At 55.9% G+C, this 16,480-nt stretch overlaps 1 protein-coding gene, 1 long non-coding RNA gene and 2 other non-coding genes across 5 annotated transcripts; 1 reads left to right on the forward strand and 3 right to left on the reverse strand.

Moving 5' to 3' along the window:
- The first annotated feature begins 4,127 nt into the window (after positions 1–4,127).
- On the forward strand, positions 4,128–10,727 carry DIPK1B (divergent protein kinase domain 1B). Of its 2 annotated transcripts, none has more exons than XM_053962312.1 (5): positions 4,128–4,276; positions 6,663–6,797; positions 8,038–8,145; positions 8,261–8,437; positions 8,948–10,727. In XM_053962312.1, the coding sequence occupies exons 1-5, from the start codon at positions 4,214–4,216 to the stop codon at positions 9,758–9,760; spliced, it is 1,296 nt and encodes a 431-aa protein (XP_053818287.1). In that variant the 5' UTR covers positions 4,128–4,213; the 3' UTR covers positions 9,761–10,727. The 2 variants fall into 2 exon arrangements, with proteins under 2 accessions (XP_053818287.1, XP_053818288.1); XM_053962313.1 differs by lacking the exon at positions 4,128–4,276 and adding an exon at positions 5,863–6,225.
- Positions 10,728–11,993: 1,266 nt separating this feature from the next.
- On the reverse strand, positions 11,994–15,576 carry LOC128798617 (uncharacterized). Its single transcript, XR_008434483.1, has 4 exons — positions 15,334–15,576; positions 14,794–14,903; positions 13,588–13,706; positions 11,994–12,180 (listed from the first exon to the last, which is right to left on the reverse strand). It is a non-coding gene; the product is annotated as an uncharacterized LOC128798617 (long non-coding RNA).
- LOC128798742 (small nucleolar RNA SNORA17) lies at positions 13,424–13,558 on the reverse strand. The gene has a single exon (XR_008434526.1). It is a non-coding gene; the product is annotated as a small nucleolar RNA SNORA17 (small nucleolar RNA).
- On the reverse strand, positions 14,412–14,545 carry LOC128798741 (small nucleolar RNA SNORA17). Its single transcript, XR_008434525.1, has one exon. It is a non-coding gene; the product is annotated as a small nucleolar RNA SNORA17 (small nucleolar RNA).
- Positions 15,577–16,480: the final 904 nt, after the last annotated feature.

The raw sequence follows: 16,480 nt of genomic DNA on the forward strand, positions 1-16,480 counted from the left end.
CTCTGAGCTTTCACCAGGACTAGATTATAACTATCCAAATTGATCTGATCTGTAAAGGATAAAAGGGCCTCTTAAGCCAGCTGTCTGCACTGGCAAAACTCAAGTGGCTGAGCAGACAGGGTCAGACCCTCATTAGTTCCTGGATGCTTGGGACCCTGCTCATGCCATGCGTGAAGGCTGGACTACAGTGCTGGAGGGAGTCAATTAGTCATGACAAATCCAATCTGACTTCTCCCCCAGAGCTTTCCCAGTCAGTTGCTTGTGCTGCTGGTGCCTTTTCACAAGTGCATCGTCATTGAAGCCACCATGCCCTGTCCCTCCCATGCTCTCTTTGTGATTCCTCCTTGTTTTTCTTATTACCCTTTCTCCAGGGAGAAATTGTGTTGAGGAGGGAGAGCCCTTTGTTGATTCACACACTGGGAGATGCTGCAGTGAGCAGGGGTGTCCCAGGTGAAGCATGGGACAGAGGAGGTGAGGGGGGGGTTTCCTTTGCTCACAGAGCCACTGCCTTCTTGAAAACCTTCTGCACATCAACCCTCCAAACTGCAGCCTCTCTCCTCACTGAAACTGATACACAGGGAGCTCCTGGAAGATGAATGTTGACTTAAAAACTGTGTCCAGAACTGCTCATCCCACCTGTGCATCTCTGTCTCTTCTGAGGCCAGCTGAGCCCCATGCCTGCTCCAAGGAATGTCTCCTTGGCCAAGCCTGACTTTGGGAGCCAAATGCCCAGGGTGCAAGCCGTGCCCTGGCCCTCGTGTGGAGCGGCTGGGGGCTGGCAGGGGCTGTCCATGGGCACTGGTGAGGGAGGAATCCCCTGGGCTGTGCCTCCCAGAGCACGACCTGATGAAGAATAACTCCATAATCTAAGCCAGTGCAGGGATCTGCTTGCTCAACCCCCTTCTCTGAGCTCCTTTGCAAGCTCCCTTTCCTCCTTGGCTGGGAAGCGCCCACGGTTGGCACATGATGGAAATCCCAATGAGAGAAGCTCCCCTTCCAGAGCCAGCACCGCAGGGCTCCCAGCCACAGCCACCACCCTTTGCCTTTAACCCCAGCACTGCCTGCAGAGCCCTTGAGCTTCCCGCTCTTCCACCTCATAGTTCAGGGCCAGGGACATCCCTGAAGTGTCCCCAGCCCAAGGTGATGGTGGTGAATGAAGGGTGAGACCCCCAGACAGTTCCCAGCAAGCCAGGAGCTCTGTGGGGGTTGCAATCTTGACCCAAAGCATCCAACGAGCCCCAGCACCCCCATTCAACCCCCCGTAACTTCGTAGTGCTTAATTACAAGTAGCAGGGATTTGGAGAGGAAGCGGAGGGGGCGAGCACAGGACAGATTGGAGGGAAGATTGTGCTGGGGGTGGCAGGGCTGTCAAGCCAGAAACACAAGAGCTGATTAGCATTTCTAATTATAACCGCTGCGCTGAGCCCGGCAGGGCCCGGCAGGCAGCAGAGGCAGCTGACGGGCTGTGCGGAGCCAGCTGTGGATGCCACGCAGGAAGCGCGGGCGATCAGCCTCAAATCCTCCAGAGATGCACAGAAAAGAGCATTAAAGCCTGGATCCATCATCTCCGGAGCTGCGGCGCTGCCCGGGAATGCCGTGTGCCATCTCAGCCCGCCCGGGGCAGAAATCCCTCTGGTTTGTGGCCATGGGGCTGATCCTGATGGCAGAGGAGAGGGGGGTGAGCATGTGCCCCTATTTTGGTTTGAGGTCCTGCACACCCCTGCTGACCAGCAGCTCTGGGCACTGCCAGTGATGGCATTGGGCTGTCCCCAGCTGTCACCCGACTCTGACATCCCACCCAGAGGAAGATGGGCAGCTCAGGGTGCTCTGGAGGGGACGAGGGGATGGGTGGCTGGAGGTCCCTGCTCACGAGTCAGGGCTGCTCTGCACTGCTGTTAGCTCTGGCTGGAGATCATTTACTCCTTATCATTTAGTCAGGTAAATATTGTGGGCCAGCAAATGACCGCCGCAGGGCTGTGGCTGCCCCGCGAGCTGCCATGTCCCGAGGGCACGATGCTCTTGGGGACGTGCCCGCAGAGCCACCGCCTGGCAGGGAAGTGATCAGAGGCCAGCGTGCGGCACACTGCGGGCTTAGCTGGGATTAGCAGGGCTTTGACCAGGAGAAACCGAAGCGACTTAATCAAGGCAGGGAGTGAAAGAATTCCCAGGGAGGAGCTGAGCATTGGCTGATCCCGGCATCTTCTGGAGGCTGACAGCGCCTGCGGGAGCATTTTCCCCACCTTCGAGCTACACAGCTCTGGGTGCCTGCCTGATGCTGGATCCTGGCAGTGCCAGGGGAATTTTGGGGAGGGGAGAGATGCCTTGCACAGGGGCAGCAGCCCAGGCAGTGCATCCCTGGTGCCAGGTGTCTGGGATAGAAACCGGACATTGGCACCACAAGGAGAGATCTCGCTTCCCTTGTGTGTTGGGTATCATCACACCTGCAGAATTTTTATTACTCTTATGATTGGATTAATTAATCATTCAGTGATAACTGCTCATTAGGCATCCTAACAATCAATACTAATCACTTAATTACTTGGCATATTACAGCTTGGGATGGTCTTCTCATTCCTAATTAGATTCGCTGGACAATCCACCCCTGAATTTTGCAGAGCCCCACAGCAGAGTTCTGTGGATTTCAAGCCACCCTCATCCCTGCCCAGGTGTGTCATTTCCCATCTCCATGGAGAATTCTTCCCCCACTCTTGGCCTCCAAAATCAGAGTTCAAGTCAGAAGGAGCTGCAGGAGCAGGGTGAGCAGGGAGCGTGGAATGCATTCAGCAATGCACCTTCCTGTCCCTGCTGTTTCCCAAATTATCAACCCCACCATCAAAAATAAATCTCAGAGGCTCTTCTTTTTTACTGTCTTAATTAACATTAAAAATAAGAACCTGCCAGAGAACCATCCTGGCTTCAGTGGGATGGTAAAACCTGCCTGGATGGGGGCTGTTGGTGGCCGAGGTGACGTTCATTGTCCCCATCACCGCTGTGGGCAATGTCAGCCCAGCCCACACAGAGGTCAGGGCGCAGCACTGGAGCAGCAGGGACCTCCTTGGAGTTAAAAGCAGGCAGCAAACACGCTGCAGGATTTGGGAGGTTTCAGGCAGTTTTGTGTGATGCTCCTTATTCATCACCATTATTTGGATTAGTCTGGCAAAGGCTTTTGCTCATTAGGCCCTGATTACTCAGTGCTTGGCGCTTACTGAGCAGGGATCTGGGCTCCTAGTGACCAGCTTGTTTTCAAAGGTCATTTTAAGCCAAATTCAAAAGGAAGGAGCAACCTGAGCCATGAAAAGGGGGCAAACGGATAATCTGAAGATTTGCTGATAGCAGGCAAGGAATTATCTTAACAATGCCCTCGTGACTCAGTCTCCCACATCATTTCCCATCATATTATTTGCTCTCTGTCCCCCTTGCTCTAACTTGCCTGTGCACACAGGATCCCCCTGATGGGGCTGTCTCTGGCCTATTGGACACAAAGTCTTGCCATGAGGTTTCCCTGCCTGGCCGCAGTGCACACAGGGAGGACCAGCCAGTGCTGCTGCTGGGCTTCGGGGTGGGGAAAAGACGCAGCAAGGAGGGGAAGGAGCGGCAGTGATGGCAGGGCTCAGGCCCGAGGGGCTGCAGCCCCCGAGCTGTGCTCACAGGTTACCTGCTATGGGTAACAAGGAGGCAGTCTGGCCGTCTGCCACCCAAAATGGCTTTGAATAAACCTGGAGCTGCTGTGAGTGCTGGGGGCCAGGTGGGATCAGCATCTCCACAGACCCCTCCCTGCTCTGCCAGGATCATCAACCAGGGCTTGGAGAGAGCCCCTGTGCGGTGGGATGGGCATGGGGATGAGACCCTCAAGCGGGATGCGCGGGTGGATGGAACCCCCAGGCTGTAGCATGAGACCCTCGGGTGGGATGCCCAGGTGCGCAGCGCTGGACCGGCCTTGACCCAGCGGGGCCGTGCCGGGCAGCAGCCCCCCGGCTCCCCGGGCTGCGGCGGAGCTGCGAGCGCCGCCCCCACCTCCCGCACCGCCCCGCGCCGGGCGGAGCCGCCGAGCCCCGCGGGCCGGGCCGGGCGCTGCGGCGGAGCGAGCGGCGCGGCTGGGCCCCCCTTCCCCGGGACCCCGGCCCGCCCCGGCCCCGGCGGCGGTGCGGGGGCCGCGGCCGCCCCGGCCATGCCCCCCGGAGCCTGAGGCCCGCGGCCGCGGGGCGCCCGCAGCATGCGGAGGATCCGGCGGCTGGTGCATCTGGTGCTCTTCTGCCCCTTCTCCAAGGGCCTGCAGGTACCGGCGGAGGGAGGATGCGCCGGGATGGAGGATGCGGGCTCGGGGATGTGCTGGGATGGGGGGATGCGCTGGGATGGGGGGTGCGGGCTCGGGGATGCGCTGGGATGGGGGGATGCGCTGGGATGGGGGGTGCGGGCTCGGGGATGCGCTGGGATGAGGGTGCGGGCTCGGGGATGCGCTGGGATGGGGGTGCGGGCTCGGGGATGCCCGTCTCCGCATCCTGGCACCGGCCGTGCACAAAGGGACGCTCCGCCTCGGTTCCCCCGACGCCGGTGCAAGGAGCTGGGGGCCGGGCACCGGCACCGCGGGGGTCTGGAGCGGTACCGGGGCCGCTGCGGTTGCATAACCCGCGCCGCGCTCCGCCGTGCCGGAGCCTGGGAGCACCGGGGCAGCCCAGGCGGCAGCCCGCAGCGCTGGGTGAAGCCGCCGATGCAGCAGGGCAGGGATGGCTCCTTCCTTCTCTTTCTTTATTTTCCCTCCTCTTCCCATCTCTGAGCTTCCGAGGGGCCGGGCACCTCCCTCAGATCTCCAGGGATGCTGGGGCCAGGGATGTCAAGGATGCTGGAATGGGTTTTTCTCTGCAGCCGTGGGATGAGAGAGCCTGACTATGGCAAAGATCCTGGAGCAGAGGGGTTATCCCGGAGGGGATGAGGGGATACCCGGTGGGCAGAGGGTGCTGGCAGGAGGTGGGTGCACAGCTGGGAGTGCTGTGAAACAACCCCCATGTTCCCAGGGGAGCCACAGAGTTGGAGCAGGATTTTGTTGATGCTGCATCCATTTTGCCTTTGAAGTCAGCCCCAGCCCAAAGTCACTTTCATATCCTCGAGTCACTCTAAAACTAAACACAGCAAGTCTCACAGGGCAACACCCTTCAGTGCAGGGAAGGCAGTGGGGAGAGACACCCCTGTGCCTTAAGACTGAGGTGCTGGAGGAACCCTCAAAATCCAAAATCTAAGCAAAGCTCAGGGGAGCCTCTCATTGAAATGCATCCCCCACTCCCAGGTTTCTTTCCACTGTTTTGGGGATGATGAAGCCAGAGCTCCCCATGCCATGCTCAGGCCACAGTCCTGACCTGCTTCTCCCACAGGAACATGATGGATTCTAAGTCAGAATAAGCAAAAAGTGACATTTTGGCTATTCCAGGGTTCTCCAAGACGTATCTCTAGCAGGAAGTCCCTGGAAGAGCCCCTTTGTTGAGGGCAGGGGGCCCCTGGGCAGTTTTGGGGGGCTGCTGTGCTGGGGGGATCTCAGGGTCTCAGTGTGTCTGACTTCAGGGCCATGAGCTGGTTCTCAGCTCACAGGAGCAGCCACCCCACGCTTTGTCTTTGCCAAGTCCTGGCTGTGCTTGGCTTCCCTTTAATTTAATTTCACGTTAATTAGCGGTGCCGTTGCTTCACAGGCAAACTGGGCACCCTGGCCCTCTTCACACTTTAGGGTTTCCAATTAACAGGAGAAATGTCACGATCTGGAGGCAGACCTGCCTGCTCTCACCCTCACTGCCCATTCCTGCGGCTCCCAGAGCCCTGACAGCTCCTGGAAAGGGGCTGAGGAGGAGCATTTTGGAGGTGGGGAGTGCTTTTGGGCTACAAGACCCAAGCGAGGATCCCTGGCAGGTTTTAAAGGTGCTGCACCCACTCAGATCCAGCCCTATCCCAGCAGCAGGTCGTGAGGAGGGTTTGGAGGTGGTCAAAAGCCAAGGGTTCTGTAGAATTACCTATAGAAATGGGATGGAAGGGTTTGTTTAGTGCAAGGATTCATTCCCTGCCCTTTGGAACTGCCGGGATCTGCTCCGTTACACGAGCCAGGTGAGCAGCCTGTCTTGCAGGAGGCGAGATGGCAGCAGTGCTGCTGTGCCAGGGTCAGGGGGGAAGGAACAAAGCCAGCAAACAAAATCCTGCTGAGAGCCTCCGAGTCGTTTGCACAGAGCATCACCCGTGAGCTCCCAGGTTTGTCACTCACCCACTCCCACACGGGAACTGCTGTTGGGAGCTTCCCCTGCCCGTGGAGCTTTGTAAAGGGGGGGTTCTGCTGAGAGGGGTCCCCCCAAACAGGAGCAGAGCTCTTGCAGCCCCACTGGGGTACCCCAGGCTTGCACAGGGCAGGAGAGCGGGAGGATGTGACCACAGCTCCCAGGGATGCACAGCACCCAGCTCCTTGCAGCCCAGCCTGGTAATCCCCCTGCTTTTAGGGAATTTTAAGTGACCTACTTGCAGCAGGAGTTGCATAAGAGACTGATGAATATATATATATAAAAAAGGCTGAAGGTTTCCCCAGCGCTCAGGTCGGTCTGCGTGGCAGAAGCCGTCCTTGGCCAGCTGCTGCCGCCCTGGGCAAAGCCCTGCCCTTCAGAAAGGGTTTCAAAAGCATTTCCTTTCCCTTGCAGGGCCGCCTCCCGGGCATCAAGGTGAAGTACCTGCTGGTGGTGTGGCTGGGCATCTTCGTGGGCAGCTGGGTGGCCTACATGCACTACTCGTCCTACTCGGAGCTGTGCCGCGGCCACGTCTGCCGGGTGATCATTGTGAGTGGCAGCACAGCCCCGTGGCTCCTGTTCAGGGTGCTGGGCTGGGTGGGGCTGTGGGAGCCCCATTTCCATCCTCCCAAACCCCTCCTGGCAGCTGCTGCCCTGGTGCTGTCCCTGACACGGCACGGAGCTCGGAGCAGGAGGGGTGACCTTACCCTGCCAGGGTGACAGTGAAACAATTCCATGAGATGTCAGAGGGAAGCAGCCAGGGCAGACGTGGGCAGATCCACGTCTGTGCAGATGAAGCTGGAATGTCAGGGCAGGGAGCAGGATCTGTGGGCAGGGACAGCATCACACCAGTCCCCTCTGGGCTCTGCAGAGCAGGAGGAAAAAGGGAGCACTCAGTCCATGGCACCTGTCTGTGACTGCTGAGGAGCCCTAAGGAAAGAAAGCAGCGGAGCTCCGTGTGGCAGCCTGGCCCTGTGTGTTTTGCCTGTTTGGGGGTTTGCAGTGTGGTGCACGTTCCGTGCTCCCCGTGTAGGGTGCCCCAGGAGTGCTGTGTGTGCCCCTGGCATGGGAGAGGGTCTCAGCCCAGCCCAGGCGAGGAGGGGGAGCTGGGCTGTGTCAGAACAAGCCTCGTTGATCAATCCCTCAGCAGAGAAGGGAGGCAGGAATTGCCATAACAACAGCGACGATCGTTTAATTTGATTTTCTGCCTGACTCCGACCGCGGGGTCTTGGGCGCTAATTCCTGCTCGGAGCTGGGGCTTCCAGGCACCGTGTCTGGCCGTGTCCCCTGTGAGCAGGTCCAAGGGTTAATTCCCATCCATAGCATTAAAAAAAAAAGGGAAAAGATGCAGTGAATGTCTGCAGCTCCAGCTTGCAGCCCTGAGGCTGCTGTGCCCTCGCTGAGGAGCTGCAGAGCTGCAGCCTCTCCTGCCCAGGGATGTCTCCAGCTCTGGCCTGGCCATGGATCAGAGCCACTGTCTGTCCCTGTCCCTGCCACCCCTGGGACTGGGGCCAGCCTGGCTCACAGCAGGGACTGCTGCTCTCCTGAGCTGCCTCAGCCTGTGCATCCTCACCCAACTCCATGCTACCCTCTCCTCCAGCCCAGGAAGTTCTCCCAGGCCCCTGGATTTGCAGCAGCAGCAGCAGCCAGGAACAAATCCCTGAGATCCCTCCTGCAGCACAGGGGTCCCTGCCAGCCCAGCCCCACCACACCCATGGCACTGAGCCATCCCTAAGGGCCAGTAGAAATCTGTCCCTGCTGAGCTCCTCTCTCTCCTTGCTCTCCCCAGTGTGACCAGTACAAGAAAGGGATCATTTCTGGCTCCACGTGTAAGGACCTGTGTGAGGAGCACGGCCTCCTGTTCCAGCACTGCCTCTCCTCCTCCCCCAGCCAGCAGGTAGGTCTGTGCCCCCAGCCACGCCAGGGCTGGGCACCAGCACCAAACCCTGCACATCTCCCCCTCTGCCCATCCCAAACCAGAACCCAGCTCTCTCCCCCTCCCTGTGCTCCAGGTTTACAGAGGGCTCTGGAGGGACAGGGAGGTGATCATCAAATGTGGCATCGGGGAAGCCCTGAGGGCCGACAGCCGCCCGGACTCTGTGCCCAGGAGGGACGTGGTGCTCTTCGACAAACCCACACGGGGAACCTCCATGGACGAGTTCAAGGAAATGCTGCTCAACTTCCTGAAGGTCGGTGCAGGGCCCTGTGGGATCCCACAGGCCTGGGATGGCTCCTGTGAGTCAGAAACACCAAGTGTGTTTGTCCTTCCCTTTGAACGAGAGCTCCTCCTGCCCGTGCCCCCCACCCAGTGCTGGGTGCCGGTGCCATGCACTGGTTTAGTGGAGGAAATGAGTTCTTATCTGTGAGATTTCAGTAGCAGCATCCCTGGAGGTGGCTGTGCCACGGCTGTGGGTGGCATCTGTGCTGGGCAGGGCTGATTTGGTGGCCCCGGTAGTTACCCCTGTTGGGGTTTCTGCAGCAGTGGTGGGGTAGCAGCTCTGGCAGGAGGCTCTAGAGGCTGGTAAAATTCTGCTGGAGCTGGATCTGCCCACACATGGTGTAGCACTGGATTTTCTGGAGCGTCACCATTTCCTCCTCTCCCCAGCTCAGATCTTTGCTCCCCCGGTTCGGTTTTGTGATGTGACACCCAAACATGGGGAGCCGTGAGGGTCTGATGCCACTTCTTGTCCTGTTTGCAGTCCAAGCTGGGGGATCAGCCATCTCTTCCTGCCTTGGTGAGCCGGATCATCACCATGGCAGACGTGAACCGTGACGGGAAGGTGTCCCTGGCCGAGGCCAAATCCATCTGGGCGCTGCTTCAGCTCAACGAGTTCCTCCTCATGTTCTCCTTGCATGAGAAGGAGCACACGGCCAAGCTGCTGGGGCACTGCGGGGACCTTTATGTCACCGAGAAGATCCCCCACACGTCCCTCTACGGGGTGGATGTCCCCCCTTTCCTGCAGTCCCTGCTGCCTTCCGTCGCCCACCAGCTCATCCACCAGTGGTTTGCGCCGGCCTGGCCGCGGCGCGCCAAGATCGCCATCGGCCTGCTGGAGTTCGTGGAGGAAATCTTCCACGGGACCTACGGGAACTTCTACATCTGCGAGAGCAGCCTCAGGAACGTGGGCTACAACGACAAGTACGACTTCAAAATGGTCAACCTGCGCAAGGTGGCGACGGAGATGACAATCAGAGGCTTCCTCAAGGGCCGGCACTGTGAGCAGAACGGGGACTGCACCTACGGGCGGGACTGCACGGCCACGTGCGACAAGCTCCTGAAGCAGTGCAAGAGTGACGTGGTGCAGCCCAACCTGGCCAAGGTGTGCGGGCTGCTGCAGGACTATCTGCTCTACGGAGCTCCCCTGGAGCTGAAGGAAGAGCTGCAGAAGCAGCTCCGAACTTGCATGACCCTCAGTGGCCTGGCCAGCCAGATGGAAGTGCACCACTCCCTCGTGCTCAACAACCTCAAGACCTTGCTCTGGAAGAAGATTTCCAACACCAAATATTCCTAACGGGGGAAGCACGGCCCTGGAGTTTCCGATCTGTGAGCTTGGAGTGAGGTCCAAGGGCTGAAGGCCTGTTTCTCCATCCTCTCCCCCCCAGGAAAAACACCCTGCCCAGGGAGTTCAGCAGAGCTGCAGCCCCTTCTCCTTCATGGAAAACCAAGCATCATGACTTGCACCACCCAGCAGGATCAGGGATGGGTCGGCAGGAGCAGAGCTGGGACACGGAGCTGGGCTGAGCAGGCTTGGGGGAGGAAGATAACACGGAAAGGGATCAGGAAGCAGAGCCCAGCTGGATGCATCAAACTCCTCCTTGATGAGCAGGAAAGCAGAGCAAAGCGATGGGAATGAATCATTCATGCTGTACTTGTCACATCTCCTTTTGAGGAACGGCTCTGATGTAAATAAACAGCTTTTACGTGAATCACACCCGTCCATCAATAGCCAAACAGCAGCCTGTTAAGTACCAGCTTGTTTGTGATCTAAAAAGGAGGAAAAGGTAGATTTCCCCTTTCAAAGTCTCTCCTTAAGTGTCTGAGTCATCTGCCATCAGCTCCAGCTGTCACGCAGGAAGCAGATCAGCTGTCTGTTGCACCGTGGAGAATCGTTTCAGTTCTTTGGTTCCGTTTTTAAGTGCCTGACCCTGCCGGTGATGCCGTGAATTGTGAGAGGCTCCCCCCAGCTGCTCCTGCCCCCAGTCTGGAATTGGCAGCACAAGCCATTCCCTCACGTGTCCGCTCTGGAAGCGGCCGAGGCCAAGGATGGCTTAAAGGCAAAGGGCTAAACACGAACCGTTGTGACGCCTTCGTGTGCTCGGGTGTCACTGCCCACCACACTCCGAGCAGGGATAAGCCAACCCCTCCGTTTAATTCGCCAAAAAACTAAGCTGGGCTTGCCCTGCAGAGGTTGAAGGTTAATACCAGAATAATCCAGTGCTTCTCTCATTATTAAAATGAATTTCCAGGCAAAGCTTTTAGCAGGTCTCCAGACATTTTTTTTTTTTGGCTGTGTCTGCGCTCCCAGGGCTCCAACTATGGTCGTTTCCTTGAAATGCTCAATTATAGCAATCTTACAGCTCTGGGCAGGGAGGAAGAGCTGGATAAACTCCCCCAAGGTTGCTCTGTTCCCAGCACAGCCATATTCCTGCTGCTGGAGCACGTGCTGCTTCTCCTGCCAGCAATTCCTTAGGGAAGTGAGCGTGCAGCTGATGTGCAATCACAAAATAAAAATGCACTGACACTGCAGCACCAGAGCTACAAATTTAGGAGCCCTTTGGGGAGAAAGATCAGGATTTTCCTTCTGTTGGTTCTTTAGGATCCTCATCACACACGTTTTGGTGTCAGGGGTGCTCCGTATCCAGCAGAGCTCACTCCCTGCTGAGGAGTGGCCTCTGAAATGTGATTTATCCATGGAAAAGGTGAGCACTCCCCAGGGATTCTGTGTTTGAAGGGTTCCTCAGCCTGGATGGGGTATGGGCACTGCCGAGATCCCATGTGCAGCTGCAGGGGAGGGACAGGCAGGGCTGGAATTCGCTGGAATTCAGGAACTCCAGGCTCCTCATCCCTTGTCCTGCATCCCCATGGCAACAGCTCCCCTGACAAATCCATCTCCTCCTGCCACTAGCAAAGGAATCCAAGCCCCTGCCAACACCCCCTCCTCAGGGCGGCAAAAAAGCCATTTTTCATCCTTCCCTCCATTGTTTACTCCCACTGAATCCCTGCTGCTCCCTCCCCTCAAAGCAGTGTTAAAGCACCTGGAGAAGTGGAGGAAAAACATGAGAACCTCTCTAAATGTTTATGAAGAGGTGGCCCCTGTAGCTGACAGACCTGGCCCTGAGAGTTTAATTGAAATAAAGACACTTGTGACAAAAACTGTTCCATTAATGCACGCCCCCGTGGCCCTGCACACTCCCAGGGATTCTGCTCATCACTAATAGAAAGCACAAAGTGTTTTTCACAGTTTACAAACCACACCAGGATACAGGAGAGAAGTGAGTCAAGGCAAAGCTGTTTTACACTCAAATTCCTCCAGATTCCCCACAGGAGATGGAGAGAAAACCCCAGGACACTCCCAAGACTGACAGTCTGATCTCACTGGATCCCCTTTGTGCCCAAGGGAATGGAGGTAAAACCTTTAAATTGCTTTAAAACAATCCTAAATTCTCATATCCACAAAGTCTTGCATCCTTAGAATGGTTAAAAAATAGCATTAGTTGGGGTGCTACAAACACACAGCATAATCCTTTCAGTCTTGTAGGTGGCATCTTTATTTAGTTTTTTTTTTTTTTTATTTAATTTAAATCCTTCTTAACCATGTAGAGAAAACACAGATGATCAAGTTTTAGGAATCTCCAAACCATCAGACGTGGATGCTGCCAGCCAGTTCTCAGTTGCCACATTTGTCAGACATTCTGCAGCTCAAGGCATTATCTGCAAATAAAAAAAATAAGGGCCAGGATGTCAGGAAAGTTGAAAAACAGGCAAGAAAAGGGAGTAATAAAGTCAGTACTAATGAGCTAATTAAACCCTGCCATCCAGACTCTGCTGCCCTCATTGTCTTCGGATTGTCCCAAGATTTTTCACATCCCAGAGGAAATAAAGATGAAATAGAAAATGAAACCACATTTTTAAGGCTGTTATCAGGGCTCACAAGGAAACTTTTAGACAGGGATTTCCTTCAGTCCAGAAGGACATGGCACAAATTTAGGAGAAGCTCTCTGGCGTGACATCAGAAGGGTTTTGGAAAAATATCTGGCTGGGGGAGTTTATGAAAGGGGTAATTTAAGAGCAGGATAGCTGGAGGCTGCTCTGGGTTATTCCATCACTCCCTATAATTCCAAGGTGAGTTTGCCAACCTCGGTGCAGAGCCAAGCTATTAATAGTGCAGAGAACAAAATCTGGGCTGTTTCCAGCTTTAAAGCCATGACATAAACCAGTCCTTGATGATGAAGGGCTGAGCTATGTGCAGAGAGATTTTTAATTTCTCTCTAAACCACTTTCATGCAAAACATTCACGTTTTCCACAGCTGAGAGCCAGTTTTTCCTTCAGTAAAGCAATATCCACGGCCCAGGAGTGCTGCTTGGGGAAGGGCAGTTCCAGTAAATGCCATCAGGAAAACGTTCATGGTTCTGCTGTGCCTCACACGGGGAAGTTCTAAAGAGACACTCATTAGCACTCAGTGCCCACGCAGGAGCCCGGGTGTGAGGAAAGCCTGATGAAAAACCCCAAACACGGATTGCAGGGTTAAAAGAAGTCAAGAAATTTAAATGAAAGAGCCACATCCTCAAGTGTAACCACATCCCCACAACCTTATTAACATTCTTTTTTGCAAAGCCAGTGACTGCTGCCAATTAAAGGGTTCTCTTTGCACCACTGAGGCCCCTTTGGCCCTGTAATGGCCATTTAATGAGGTTTCCCATTTGGCAGTGCCAGTTACTCACTGCAAAGCTCAGGATCACAATCTCTGGTGCCCAGAGCTGCCCTTGCTCGGTTTCTGGTGTCCCTCAAGAAGGGACAGTGCCACACAGCACCCATTGGATACAGGGACACCTGCACAGGGCTTGGAGCAAGCTGGGATAGCAGGAGGTGTCCCTGATGAAGAGAAGGACTGAAGGACAGTGTCCACCCTCCACCATTCCCCATGAAAGGCAAGAGAGCAGGAAAAGAACAGCAAGTGTCAGGTTGTTGAGCAATCCTGAGAGCTCACAGGGCTCAGAGCACCAGGGAAGACCTCGCCTGTTCCTGTCTGCCACCAAAAGACACAGCCATGGCACTGCAGCCACGCCTGCAACACGGAGCTGGGGCAGGGGCTGGCACCTCCCAGCACTGCAGCTCACCTGGGCAGGGGCTGGCATCTCCCAGCACTGCAGCTCACCTGGGCAGGGGCTGGCATCTCCCAGCACTGCAGCTCACCTGGGCTGGGCTCCTCCAGGTCTGCCTCGGCTCAGAGCTGCCTCTGGAAAAGGGGGAAAAATACATGGACAGCCTTTAGCCACACCCCAAAGGTTGGTTACACAGGTAACTTCACTGGCAGCAGGAATTTAAAAGGAATAAATGAACAGCACAGCTGTGGCAGGCTCATTCTTCTCTCTCTCTCAGGATTTTTTCATAGAGGAGCACAGAAGAAAGAAAGAGAAAACAATTTCTATTTCTGCTCCTTGTTTGTCCCATGTGGGATGTGTTTGGAGAATTGTTTACCTGGGGTGATTGCTTGGTTGGATTCTGGTGAGGATTGTGGCCAATCCAACCCACCTGTGGCTGCACTCTCAGAGAGAGCCACGAGTTGTTAGTTATAGTAGTTAGAAGAAGTAGGTTTGTAGTTTTAATATCTCCTTTAAATAGTATATTAATGTATTATAGTATAATTATGATAAAGAAATCATTCAAGCTGCTGAACTAAAGTCAGACATCATTTCTTCCCACCAGGTTCACCTGCATTTACAATACACAGAAATATTCTTATTTTCTGACAGGATCAACTCCCAGCGTTGCCACGTGGTTTTACAGACCCCTTCCACTTATTCTTCTGTAACACAAGTGGCACCCACAGGACCAGAGAGCCACGTGCTGCAGAGAACAGAACCTCCCCCTCTGCAACATCCAGACCTCACATTCCAAGCAGCTCAGAGGTGTTCCCCAGTCTCCTTCCAGGCTGATTAGGGATGTCAGGCTATCAATCACTCTGAGTGCTCACGGGGTGCAGAACAATCGAGCGTAGAACATAGCCTGGGTCTCTCTTGCCACTCTTTGACACAGAGATGCCACAGCAGCCATCTCTGCAACGCCAGTGGCAGCCTGGGGGGAACTAATAACCCCAAAACACGGAAAAAAAACTCAATTATGGGTGCATGTCCATCCCTGGAAGTGGTCAAGGCCAGGCTGGATGCAGCTCTGAGCAGCATTGGAGAGTGGAAGGAGCTCCTTCCAATCCAAACCATTCCACGATTCTGTTGTATTGAAAAGAAGATTTTATCACCTATTTAAAAGCAGTGCTACACAGAATTTGCAGCACGTGGAGATACCACACCTAACACTGCACTTACAGTTAGAAAGGAGGCTGAAGCTTGCTTGGGCAGCCTTTTTCTGAAGGATCACCCTTCATTTCTGAAGTCACACCATCCTGGTCACTTCATTTTTTTGGTCCACTGCCAGGCTGAAGAAAGAAAAACGAAGGGAAAATGCTGTTAATAATCACCTAACAACCTTTTTTTTTTTTTTGTGAAACACACCATTTAACGGAAAACCAGATAATTACAACAGTTAAAAGATACCCACTGAAGATTCATGTTAACTACTGAAATCTTTGAAAACATTCTTCTGAAAACCTGAAAGCCCTAAATTTTCTTCCCTTTTTCAGTCGAGCATATTAAAAAAAATACACATCTGCGTAAGCTTTATATTACAGCTACATAAATTATATACTTTAAAATATGTTCGGTTCACAATATACGGCTACATTATTAATACCATATTAATGTATCGGTTACATATATAGATCTTTCCGTGATTTGCGGGGTTAGCAGCGCACGTGGCAGCTCCCGGAGCCCCGGGGCTGAGGGGGAAGGGCCGCTCCCCGGCCTCACCTCGCTCGCGTCCTCCCGCCGCAGCCGCTCCGCGCCGGGCCCGGCGGGGAGCGGCACCGGCCCTCAGGGAGCCTCGCCACAACATGGCGGGGGGAGGCGCAGCTCTGGCGCCGCCACAACCAGCACCGGTTTCCTGCGCCTGAGGGACGCAGGGCTTCCCGCTGGCCCCGCCGGGAGAGGCCGAGGCCGGTCCCAGTCGCGCTGCCGGTCCCGGTGAGGTCCCGCCGGAGCTCCGCTCCTGCCGCCCCGCGCCCGCCGAAAGGAGGGGGCTCCCCCCACCTCCCGCTTATATAGTGCGGGAACGGGTGCGCGCGTGCGCGCCGCTCTTCCGCCCGCGAGCGCCCCCTGCCGGGCGGGAGGACCCAGAGCCGGCAGAGGGCAGGGATGGGACGGGGGACACGGGAGGGGACAGGGGACAGGACACGGGACAGGGGATGGGACACGGGACAGGGACACGGGACAGGGGATGGGACACGGGACAGGGGATGGGACACGGGAGGGGACAGGGACACAGGACAGGGGATGGGACACGGGACAGGGGATGGGACACAGGACAGGGGACAGGGACACGGGAGGGGACATGGGACACGGGACAGGGGATGGGACACGGGGCAGGGGATGGGACACAGGACAGGGGACAGGGACACGGGAGGGGACATGGGACACGGGACAGGGGATGGGACACAGGAGGGACAGGGACACGGGACAGGGGATGGAACACGGGAGGGGACAGGGACACGGGACAGGGGATGGGACACAGGAGGGACAGGGACACGGGACAGGGGATGGGACACGGGAGGGGACAGGACACGGGACAGGGGATGGGACACGGGAGGGGACAGCGACATGGGAGGGGACACAGACACGGGACAGGGGATGGGACACGGGAGGGGACATGGGACACAGGACAGGGGATGGGACACGGGAGGGGACAGGACACGGGACAGGGGACAGGGGATGGGATGGGAGAGGGGACACGGGATGGGACACAGGACAGGGGACATGGGACAGGACATGGGATGGGACACAAAACCCTGCCCAGGACTGCTCTAGGGCCTCCCACAGAGACACGAGGCTACTAAGGGACACATATCCCTTTTCTCAGCTGCTCCTGGAGTCCCCCACCTGCCATGGTGGCAAAGGTTGG

The sequence above is a fragment of the Vidua chalybeata genome, chromosome 21 (assembly GCF_026979565.1).
Source record: "Vidua chalybeata isolate OUT-0048 chromosome 21, bVidCha1 merged haplotype, whole genome shotgun sequence".
NCBI lineage: Eukaryota > Metazoa > Chordata > Aves > Passeriformes > Viduidae > Vidua > Vidua chalybeata.

What these genes read in the sequence shown, in the direction of transcription:
- DIPK1B (XM_053962312.1), top strand. Translation starts at nt 4,214, where the DNA reads ATGCGGAGGATCCGGCGGCTGGTGCATCTGGTGCTCTTCTGCCCCTTC. An exon ending in CCTTCTCCAAGGGCCTGCAG is followed by an intron (nt 4,277 to 6,662) that starts GTACCGGCGGAG and finishes TTTCCCTTGCAG; the next exon opens with GGCCGCCTCCCGGGCATCAA. An exon ending in ACGTCTGCCGGGTGATCATT is followed by an intron (nt 6,798 to 8,037) that starts GTGAGTGGCAGC and finishes TGCTCTCCCCAG; the next exon opens with TGTGACCAGTACAAGAAAGG.